General features: G+C 43.6%; 1 protein-coding gene across 1 annotated transcript; it reads right to left on the bottom strand.

Moving 5' to 3' along the window:
- Positions 1-5,800: 5,800 nt before the first annotated feature.
- Positions 5,801-11,258, bottom strand: LOC109767856 (UPF0481 protein At3g47200). The gene is made up of 3 exons (XM_020326579.4): positions 11,219-11,258; positions 10,965-11,102; positions 5,801-7,251 (listed from the first exon to the last, which is right to left on the bottom strand). The coding sequence occupies exons 1-3, from the start codon at positions 11,226-11,228 to the stop codon at positions 5,978-5,980; spliced, it is 1,422 nt and encodes a 473-aa protein (XP_020182168.1). The 5' UTR covers positions 11,229-11,258; the 3' UTR covers positions 5,801-5,977.
- Positions 11,259-12,216: the final 958 nt, after the last annotated feature.

The raw sequence follows: 12,216 nt of genomic DNA, 5'->3' as shown, positions 1-12,216 counted from the left end.
AAAGTAACCATAAAGCTGATTTTCACTATTCACGACGACATTTTTCAGCGTCTAATCAAACTGAAAATATTTATGTGGGCTAAGAACATTTCCAGTACCCACTAAAATGATTTTCAACGCGTTCCGAAACAATTCCGGTTTTAGTGATTTTCATCTGCGAAACGCATCTGAAGTGGCTCCGGCAGCTCCGGAACATTTCCGGTTTTTATCTCAGAAAATTCCAAAAAGCTTCCAGAATGATTCTGGCATCCTCCAAGAATTATCAGGCATGTGCCGAAACCAATTTGACTTAATGGTGTATCCCGAAACAACTTTTCGGTATCATCGAAACTTATCCGATGACCTCTCTCTGCGGTACGATTCCGCTGTCCGAAACTTTTCGGTGTCCGAAACTTTTTCGGTGATTTTCTCTCAGACTCCCTGTCTAGTATTCAGCAGATAGATGACCCTTAAGCGTGTGACCCTATAGGTTCGGTGAAGTATAGACATGACCCGGAACCCCTTCCGATCAATGATCAACATCGGAGCCGTGGACACCCATATTGACCCCTATACCCACACGAATAAATATTCGAGTGAACCTCCAGTTGCCGTGTGCTATTCCTGTTGCTTCGCGATATGTTACAAATACCCGAGGTGAGACATGTTGGCATTCCCGTGGATCAACAACTTGTCCACTATGCTAGTTACCTCGTTACCGGTATTGTTCTCTTTTCTCGTTATCGTGTTCCGGCATCCCCGTGATCAAATCACAAAGTGTCTGGCCAGACGATGATGGATACCGTAACACCGAGAGGGCCCAGAGATATCTCTCCATCGTCGGAGGAGCAAATCCCAATCTTGAGCTATCAAGTTACTTGACACACTTTTCCATGAACCCGTAAGCCGCCGTAATAGCCACCCATTTACGGATGACGTTTAACAAACCCCAAAGTTCATGAAGCAAGCATGAAGAAACTCGATACTCTCATGGTGTAAGGAATCATGCAAACGTTAACCATCTCTTTGTTATGTACCAATAAACTTGTGACGAATGAATCTCATAGCATAACATCATGCCGGGTCGATTCAACACAAATGTTCTCTTAACATTATGCCCTCAAGGTTGCTGACATAGACATGCCCATGATCAGGAAAACATAACCATCATGCAACACTTGAGCTAGTCTTAGAGGCCAGACTAGGAATACATTTTACCGTTTATTATTCCACACGTGCATATGAGTCTTCCTCCGAGCCTCGTGGTTATTGCAGACTCGAGAACCATAGCAGTTATAGCATGGAACATAAACATAATTATGAACTCGGAGATAAATAATATCATTTATTATTGCCTCTAGGGCATATCTCCTACAGCCCACAAGCATCGACGCCGCCGGCACCGAAGCCTTGACCTTTCGCTCGGAGCCTCACCCATGCCACACCGAGGTATCCTGATCATCAAGGGCGTCGTCACCAACTCAAGCCTCCAGATCACGATTGCCGAGACACCACTTATGAATCACCGCCATCACTAGGATCCCCAGACGACCAGGGAGAGAAGCTACCACCACCACAACATCACCTGCCACAGAGCTGAACATTTAGTCCACCTTCTAGGACCACCACCAAGGTGTCCAAGGGCTCACATCCGCGCACCACCATTCGCAGCATACCGAAAAGGGAACCAACCACCAGGGACATGGAAAGGCAACTTCTTTTAGATTCAGAGGAACCCAGGCCACGCCACCGTCCCACACCAAGTCCCAAATCAAACCTGCTAGAGCCGAGGCCAGCCACTAACCAGCCCACGCGGCACCGTACTGGCCCCCACGAGTCACTCTGGTCACCTCCAGCCACCCTGTCACCCTGATAGGGGGTGCTCTGCAACAAGGGGGAAGAAACCATGGCTGAGGACGGAAGAACTCCATCGGATGACAGCAGGGCGTCGACACAGAACATATCCAGGGCAGGGTGAACCAGATCCGGCCGCCAGCCACCAGAGGTGCAGCCAGGAGGGCTCCCGCTGGCCACCCATAGCAGGAGATCTGGCTAGGCATTGCTGCACACCGGTAGCATCAACCTAAAAACTAGGGCCAAGGTGCGACGGGGACGCGCGCAGGATGGATCCCACCGGCGGCGATGCAAGCTACATCGAGGACGCGCATTGCTTCTTGAGGAGAAAGGGAGGGTGCACCGGACCACGGCGTGCGCGAGCACCCCCCGCCAGTGGCCACCACTCAAGATGGCAACGGGAACGAAACCCACCGGCTTTTGCTTGCCCAAACCCATCCCCACTAGAAAATAGCAAGCCCATCCCCGTCCCATCAGCGTGCGCGGGGCTAATATTTTGCCCATCCCCTAAACCCGTCAGGTTTTCTAAACCCACGGGGATCCGGTCCCCATGAGCCGTGAATGAAAACACCAACATAATGTGCAAGTACAATAAGTAGTAAATCAAAATGCAAGTAAATCACCGTATGTAATGTGCAAGTACAATAATGCACAGGTAAATAAGCAGCCAAAATACTATCTTCAAAGCTTCTAATGCCAAATCAAAGTGCCAAGTCCCAGAGAAGATCAAAGTTCGCTCTAGCTAAAGTTAAACATGAAAAATATGCAGATTGGTATATGAAATTTGCAAGTACTTGTACTTCACCTGCATTCCCTTTTGAATGTCTTGAAGACAACTCCAAAAGTTTTGTCCTTGTTCATTTTTGGCATCTATAAGAATCAAATAAGTAGTAATGAACATGTAATGAATCGTATTTTGACGGGTATTGTCGGGTTTTGGGTTCGGGTAGTACTGAAACGGGTTTAAACCAGCAAAACATGCCGGGTTTTACAACGTACCCACTAGCAGCCCCACAGGGATAGAAAGTCGCCCATCTCCGTCCCTTAATAGGGTAAAAACCCGCTGGGACGCGGGTTTCGGGGCGCCATTGCCATCTTGAACCACCACCCCGGGTTTTGCCCTGGCGGCGTCGCCGGCGGTGGTGGGGGAAGGGGTGTAGATGGGGCTAGAGGATCGGCGGTGTGGTCGCCACCCGTGTCCAGGGACGACGCGGGACCAGGTCTGTGATTAGCTCAAAACCCCATGCCTTTGGATTTCATTAAAAAACAACTTCGGATTTCATAACTTATTTTTTCTTCGCCCTTGTAACTTGAATTTCTGGATCCGCCAATGTCGGGACGCACCGTTACTGCATGGATGAGTAGAGGAAAAAGTCTGGTTTTCTCCCGTAATGAATGGATAGGGTCGTCATTGTTGTCATTGTAAGATTGTTTAGGTGCTCCCAAAATGGTGAGAAATATGTCATTTTTGGCCTCGTGGCTCACACGTCCCTCGTAAAACATTATCTTTCTGCTGGATATGGAAAAAAATAGTTAAAATCAGGATCAGAGTAATAGTTGCCGTAACTATTGAGTCTGCTTGTGGCACATGTGTTGTCTGCGCGCTAGTGGTTGTGACACAAGTGCATCAGTATGTACATATGTAGCCATTTTTTCATTTTTGCAGTATGGTGACATGTGCTTGCTTTGTCTTGCGTCCTTGCCCTCGCGAAACACATGCACTAGCTAGTCCGAATCTCAAAAGGAAAAATAACAAGCACAAGACATGAACACATGGAGCAACGTGCATGGCGTACATCTCAGCCTGCAATCAAATTGGTAGCATGAATCCATATGGTACTCCCTGTGCCATTGCTCCGGTTGCACCTGGCCTCGTAATTGCACCTGCTCCGGTTGCACCTGGTATATATATATGAATTAACTTATTCTACACCCCGAGTAACGCTCTATACAAGATATAGTAACATAACATAAAAAATATAATAATTTTTTTGACAGTATATATATAACAAGTGTTTCCTACAACCACCGGTAGTTGCCCTCTCTATATTTTTGTTTGTTTTATGTACTACCTATCAAAACTGAGAGTATTTACGTGTAGTATATAATATATAAGAATGTTTGGAGAGTATATGTACTACTTTTTAGGTAATATGTACTATTTTTCAGTATACTGTTTTATACGTACATATATGAAGGCATTTTCAAAATATATAAAATACTATATATGAAATCAGTTGCATTTTTTTCCTATAGGTTGCTCTCAAATATCTTAGATATATTATATGAACATATTTGGATTGATAGAGTAATATATATGTGTATGTGTGTGTCTAGATAAATAAGGGCTGCTAAACTACTCCAGAGTGCAGAATAAGTTAGCGTACGCGCCGACCGATCGACATAAACGGCCTCTACACGCAATTTAGCCCGAACCACCTGATATGCGCTCCTCCGTGAAAAATGCATCATAATGAGTTACGGCAACCGGCCTGCTCCATGCGCTAATTCCTACCGTTGGTAATCAGCCTTTAGGTAGTCAGTAACGAACTTATCATCACTATATTTTTTTATTAAAATAATAATTTTACTATTGAATATGGCAGTATTACCATCGTTACTTACTTTTCGGTGTGTTTTGTTATACTAGAGGGATGCACATGTATTAATTCATATTACTTCACTAATTCATCTCAAGTGGTAAAGCATTACCATTTCATCAACCCATTTTACAGTCAACAATTAGCGACCACCAGCGTACGTGAACCGGTAACGCATTACTACTTTCTCAATCCATTTTACTGCCAACAATTAGCGATGGCCACATGGGATGTAGGTGAACGAGTAACACATTACCACTTCCTGAGCCCATATTACTGCCACAATTAGGGACGGTTGTACGCGTAATGGAAGTGAACCGTTTGGGATAGTAACAAAATTAAATGCATTACTATTCTTTTCATGGATTTTACCTCCGTTTGTTAACCGGCGAGGAGGTCCGAGCGACCCGCCTAATTAATTAGGACCAACGCGTATGATAAGGCATTATGCGTGCTCGCACAGTTTAGTGCTACCGTATGTCTATATGTAAAATGTTCGGGGCACCTAGGTGCCTAGGCACCTAGAGCATCAGCCGTTCGATCAACTCATCATCCTATCGAGATATATAGACACACACTAGCCCATGACGGTAGATAGGACATGTGGGGTTACTAACCCTGGGTGGTAGAATGTATTTTCTATGTATATTAAAAATCATGAATAAATAGAAAAAAACGAGAGGCCTTACCTCACATCGGGGTTGCTGGGGAGGCCGGCATCGTGGTGGTGGGGGTGGCCGGTGGCGAGCTTCCGAAATGCATGGATTGGCAGGGAAGGTGTCGCCTAGCCTCAGGCAGCAGCGGATCAGGGCACTTCGGTGGCAGCAGGCCAGTGGGGAGGCCCGACGGATGCACTGGAATCTAGTGGAGAGGCCCCGCGGCAGCACTGGAATCCAACGGGGACGAGCGGCGGCGGGCGATCAGACTTTTGTTCTAGTGGCCGGCGGCTAGGGTTGGTTGAAACACGGAGGGTGGTTCTTAAATAGGACATAGTTTGCCGAGTTCGTTACCACATGCTCTCGGCGAATGCTGCCCATCATCACGGAGCCGACAACTGCAAACTCCCGAGCCACGTGGGACCTATTTGCCGGGTGCCGCGGGAAAGGTTCTCAGCATACATCTCATAAACCGAGTTTTCTTTGTTTGCCCAGTACTTTACGCCAGGCGCTTTGTAACGCCTAGCATGGGTCCTGTCGTACTGTTAGCCAAGATCTGTACTCGGTTTATAGAGCTTTCGTCGTGATCCCATGTTTTGGTACTCAGAAAACACGAAAGAACTCGGATATAACGATTTTTCCACTAGCTAGTGAGTAATGATAGATAGATTAACTTATTTGAAGAATACATAAACTCGGCAGCACTGTATATCTATCATTTTTTTCTGTTTCTCGTTGGTTGTTGGATGTAGCCCTGACCGGTTGGTGATCACTTCATTAATTCAAAGCCGAGCTTTCCTTGAGTTTTTTTATCTAAAAAAAAGAATAAATAAACAAAACCTGGTACTGCATCCACGCGCTAAAAAACGTGTTGAAACTAAAATAACACTAATGTTTTGGTTGTTGCCGAGAGCCGATAATTACATAGAAAGTTTGCGTCACTACACAGGCCAGGAGGACGACAACCACAAGGAATGCCAAGGCGATGGCCACCTGGTGTGAGTGGCCGCCCCAAAAGTTGTCCGCCCGACTCTTGTTGCGCTTCTCCAGGTCATGCCAGATGGGCTTGAGGTAGTTCCTCTGGATGTCATCGACGTCCATGACCACCCCCTTGCAGAGGTCGGCAAAGCCTTGGGCGGCAATCTCGTCGCTGCCCTCGAAGTGTTCGACGATCTTTGCATCAACCAGGAGCCGTACGTCCTCCACCGTACACGCCACCTGCGACATGAAGATGCAGTACGCCGTGACGGGCCTCTTTGGCATCTGCTCCTCCAGCGCCATCAGGTTACGTAGGAGCGTCCACGTGTCCCTGCAGACTTGCAGGCGAGGGATCCACAGCGTGCCTCCTTCAAGGTGCACGTCGAGGACCGAAGTCACTTCGTCCGCGAAGTCCCGGGGCATGAACTTCACCTTGGCGTGCAAGCGGTACGCCGTCGCCCGGCGCCATCGACCAGTGCGCCCGGGTGGCTGCGGATCTGTAGACGGCAGCAAGTTGGCTGGACGGAAGTATTCATGCACTAGGTGCAGCAGGTGGCATGGCTGCTCCATCAGGCTCTGCTTCCCTGGGCTGATGTAGAGCTGAGCATGCAGCAGACTCTGGATATATGCTGCCATGTACTGGAGTAGACTGCTGGAACCTCCTGTGGCGCGCGCGTGAATCTTGTCAAGAAGAAAGAAAGGCATCTGGTTCTCTATGAGGTAAAGGATGTCGCGAAACACCGTGTTGTGGTCGTTGCAGGATGCTTGAGGGGCGTCCGGATAGTTCCCCAACCAGCCCAGCAGGTAGCACCCATCATGCAGCAGCATCCTCGCCAACTCTTCCGGCGTCATGTCAGCGACCCCGTCCCCGTACCATTCCCTTGCTCGGGGCTCCAAGTCCTCCACTAGACCACTAAGGCCATCTCCCTTGTATCTCTCGGAGAGACTCTGCATGAAGCCAACATAGCGCAGCTTTTCTTTTGCAATCAATGAAGATGAACAATTGCGATGGTAAGGGCCGATCGGCACGCGGTGCGGTGTGTAGCTGTCTTCGTCTGCGCCACGGAGCTCTCCACGGACCTTGGGAGCATTCTGGAGGGAAACAATAGTGTTCGTCCCAGTTTGTTTGGCCAGCAGTTCTTTCCCTGCCTCCAAGTCGGAGTCAAGATTCCAGACTCTCGTATCTGCATGCTAGAATTAATCAGCACAATGAATACGATGCTATTAAAAGGCAATATATATAGGATAAGGATTTTCTACACCCTCTGTCTCGAAATGTAAAAAAAGGTCTTACATTTTGAGACGGGGGGAGTACCAATGTTGGTTACTCGTTCCCAAAAATCATTATAAAAATGATGCAACACGTTGACTATAATGTAAGACGATCTAACCGAGTGATTTAAAAAAAATGGTTTTATGTGCCCTCAAGAAAAAATATAGTTGATGAACTTTTTAACATTGATCCAATGGAGCCATTGTGAAAATTTGAGTTCGTGTGCTCTCAGGAAAAGAGACAATCATTTTAGCTCACTATGACATATGTATGAACTCAACTATTTGTTATTTTGTCCCAGACGCATAAAGTCGTATTTTTACAATCACTTTGTTATGTCACCTTATATCATCATTGCGTGATACTTTGGTACTGGTTTCATTTATTTGACAATTTTTTAACTGTTAAAACCTTCAACAGGCGATTTATAACTATTGTTAGCTATATATCGTGCGTCTTTCAAAATATTCTTCCATGATTCTCGACCGGATCTCTGAGGGCTTTAGTACATGAGCCCAGTGACCGTATATCCGATTGAAGGAGCGGCATGTGTCTTCTAGAAGCATGCTTGTTCAGTGTTGTGTATTCGTAAGGTTTCATACGGTAACTCCACTTGTAAGTTGTATGGTATACCAGTATCATAGTGTGTGGTATTACATTACTTATTATCTTTCTACTATATAATATCATGCACCAGCATCATGGTGCCATCTAATTTTTCACTTGTGGAATTTAAATATGTAATTATCACATCCCTTATGCTTAATTACACTATGCAAAATCATCCTTTTTGCTTACGTAAAATGCATGATACTAAGGTGAAGCATTAGGACAGGCCTAAAAAAACAAATTACGGAACCTCAACATATACTCGGAGAAGTCGAGGTTTTGGAGTTTTACTTAAATTTCTTTAAGACCATGTATTATTACTGCTCCAACACGAGGGGCAATTGGCATGAATTTTCTTAGTGATTTTGTTTTACATTCACTCCTTCATTCACAAGAAGTGTCTCTGCTTTCATATTAGCCAAATTAAAAAGCTATATTAAGTACTCCCTTCGTCCTAAAATAAGTGTCTTATGTTTACTACAGCTTTATATTATTACTGCTCCAACACGAGAGACACTTATTTTGGGACAGAGGGACCACACAAGCACATGTTTAGATATTGTATTCTCGTACGGTTATGTTAGTGTTCTTCCAAAACTTGCTGTCCATCACAAATGTGAGGTCGTCATATTTTACGGCGTTAAAAAATGTTAAACATTTTGTTTTCTTATGGTACAAATTTTTTCCTCATACTTACCCCTTTGTATTGCAAAATATACTTTTAATTTATGTATGAACAAGTATGATTGTGTTGCCAATAAATAACAAAAAGGAATTATAGAATATTATTTACAAAATCTAATGATATTTATTAATTATTTGTCAGTGATACGTTTACACATTTAGTCGTTGATTCGGTTTATAAGTGTACTGACCAAACTTACTTTGTAATCTGTGTGCTCGCTGGATTAATTGTGGTATGCTCTCTCGTGTATGTCCGAAACCCTATGACCATTAATTGCCATCTTGTGTACGACTGTACAGGTTAAATCAGTTTTGTTCTTAGCTGGCCTCCCTGCATGATTCTTGCTTTCATATTCAATAGGGTTCATCTTTTATAAAAGATGAAAATATTAACACATAAATGTAAAGCATGGTCTCAAGTTTTCTTTTGCAGTACTACCTCTGTCCTGGTTTATTGGTCATTATTGTATTTTGTGGCAAGTTTTGACCTTACATTTAAGTAACAAAATATTAATGCATGTAATTCCAAATAATATCATTGAAAACTATGTTGAAATACAAATCCAACCATATAATTTTTTGTGACATGCATTATTATTTTGTTAGGTAAATCTATGATCAAAATAATCCAGCAATACTCATAATGGTGTCTAATCACTATTTAATGCATCGCCCCGAGGAACTTTGCACGTTGCAATGGCAATACTGCTAACTGTCTGTAGAACATAACATGGGCAGAGAAATATTTCAATTGGCTATCATTTTTATACGGTTCCAATAGTGCATCTACCTACAGGATTTGATTAGCATTGGTATATGTGGTGAGGACTAGCATGTTTAAATTGGGCGTACATATGTACTTGTTGTTTGTAGTAGAATTAATAATTGGCATGTTTTCCTGGAAATATTTTCCATTGGGGTTTTTATATGTATATCCAACGGCCATGATCTGTTTAGAGTACAGTTATGAATATCTGACTTATGAGATATGTTTAGGTACTATTACATTAACAAATACAATATTTATGTACGATTATTTAGATATAATGGATGCGACTATATATGTAGGTACTACAATTATTTAGATCTGATATCGATGGATATGATCTGCTCAAGTACGGTTATCTTGATCTGGCGGTTATTATCTGTTTAGGTACAACTATGAAAATATTATGGTGCGATATGTTTAGGTATGGTAATGTAGATCTAGTGACTATGATCTTTAGGGTATGATTATACAAATCTAATGGTTCCGGTGAGATGGTCAACCAGTTCTAAGACCTCCAAAAAAACAGATCTAGGACCATATATTTTGCTTTTTGTGAGAATTTCTAGCACATCTCTATTTATTTTCCCCTTACTGTGATTTTAATCTATATCCATTTTACCTACTAATGAAGAGTTTATTTCTTCTGCCCGTCAGTCAAACAGTTTTGCAGAAAACTTCCTTCATTTTCCAGTAATTAACCCGCAGTGCACCTTTTAATATGCAGAAAACAGATCCTTTTTATTTTATGTAAAACCCCCTCCCTTTTGTGGTATTAAACGCACAGTACATCTTTAAGTGAGAAAATGAATCGTTATTTACATTTTAGCAAAGACCCCCTGCCTTTTTAGATAATTAACCCGCGGTCCATCTAGAGCAAATGTTAGTCTTCTTGAAATATTCCTATTTTTTAACCGTAATTTCAATTTTAATCAGTAGTGCATGATTGTCATTCTTCCGTATCAACACCGATCCGGATTGCAAACGAACACCTATGCAAAGCCAGATTGGAGACGAAAGAAACCTTCTATAATCATGCATGCACGCCTCGGCAAAAGCTCACGTGAGAAAAAATATATATTTCTAATCTAATGTTCATATACAGACGCCTTGGCAAGACCTATTGGTGTCTTGAGTCATGGTTATTGGGTTAGGGCTTGCGTTTTTTTTTTTGCAACGCACGGTCTCTTTTGCTAGTATATAAATAAAGATAGATAGATAGTTATCGTCTCATTTGTTCCTCTTTCGTTTTCTACGACAATATGATGACTGTGAGGAGTACATCTCCATGGACAAGCCAGTGCACGCCATAGAAGCCGCACGCTTTCAGCGTTTGCAAACAGTCTGTATTGGCTGCAACCGGAACCCAATCGGAAGCCACCATGTCGCCGTCTTCATACTCATGGACGGTGATGTACACATACACGTACGGTGGGAGGAGGAGGAAGAACGGCCGTGTGACTCTTATGTGGATACTAGTAAAACGTAGCAATGCATGTGGGTAGTAACAGTGGATGGGCAAATTAACATAGACCTAAGTTGAATAGAAGGATGACTATGCTTACAGTGCTTTGCCGTTGTGCTAGGAGACTCGCCCACTTGTCCGTGTTGAAAAGGTTGTGATGAGTCGACTTGGATGGTGATGATTTTGGTGGATGAATCCTCTCTGCTCGCCTCAACTGTCCAAGCTTCCATTTCAGTACCTGCATGGCATGTTTTTTTTTATTGAAAGATTAGTGCAAAGAGTGGAGTTTTGAGAAATACTACAAAGGTGCATGCGTTTACTCTAGCAAGGAAACAAATTGAAGGGGGCTATTACTTTGCGCCATGATACAAATTGAAGAGGCTCGATCCCCTCCCAAGCAAAAGCCTGTGATTTATAGTATGTATGTAGTACTACTTGTGATGCAGCATGTTACGACGCCAAGCTGATCGATTTATATAGCTACTAGGATCACTAGTGGCAAGATTTATACTAGCTACAAGGGTCACTCGTGCTCACATCCCACTCGCATACTTGTGATGCAGCATGTTACGACGCCAAGCTGGTCGGCAGAACAAGACGCGGTTATTGCGCTTGCCCCACGCTAAATGATGCTGCGATTAAATGAATTGTACTCCTTGATAAGACCGCCGCGCATCGGTTAAACTCCGCACTGTGTACCATGTCATCGGTATTGCTGATTACATCCTTAAAGAAAAGATTCCCGTCCTAGTAACCATGTGATCGTGTCAGGCGTAACTCCAAAAATGTTTTGAGTTGATGGTTGCAGAGTTAGTATATAGTCCAACACAGGCGCGGCTGTCCCGTCTTAGTAGATCTTCATTTCTTTTTTTGAGAATTAGTAGATCTTGATTTCTTGGTTACTTGACATTGGATCGTTGTATCATACTACTCCACTTTTTCGCTTTATTTATTGGTCCTATGTGTAGACATTGGTGTTTGAAGGGAAAGAAAGATTTAGTGGAATAGTTGATTGTATTGCTTGAGCCTCATGGGCATATATATATAGGGGTATATGATTATCATGGAGTACAACAGAAGGTAGAATAATATCCTACGCTATCCTATCTTTTCTAATAATCAATATACTCAACAATTGGATCGTTGTATGATACTACTCCTTTTTTTGGTTTATTTATATATAGGTCCTATGTGTTCACGAGAGGCGACAGACCTAGACGCAAGCGCCCGACGTCTTCCCTCATCCCCCTCAAGAGCCGCCTGGGTTTGGTGCGGGGCTAAGAGCATCTCCAGCCGTCGGCCCCCAGGAGGCGCTAAAATTCGCCTCTGGGGGCGCACCGGCGAAAACCGCG

This window comes from Aegilops tauschii, chromosome 1, assembly GCF_002575655.3.
Source record: "Aegilops tauschii subsp. strangulata cultivar AL8/78 chromosome 1, Aet v6.0, whole genome shotgun sequence".
NCBI lineage: Eukaryota > Viridiplantae > Streptophyta > Magnoliopsida > Poales > Poaceae > Aegilops > Aegilops tauschii.
The sequence above is the reverse complement of the archived record's forward strand: the minus strand, read 5'-3'. Positions and strand labels throughout refer to the sequence as shown.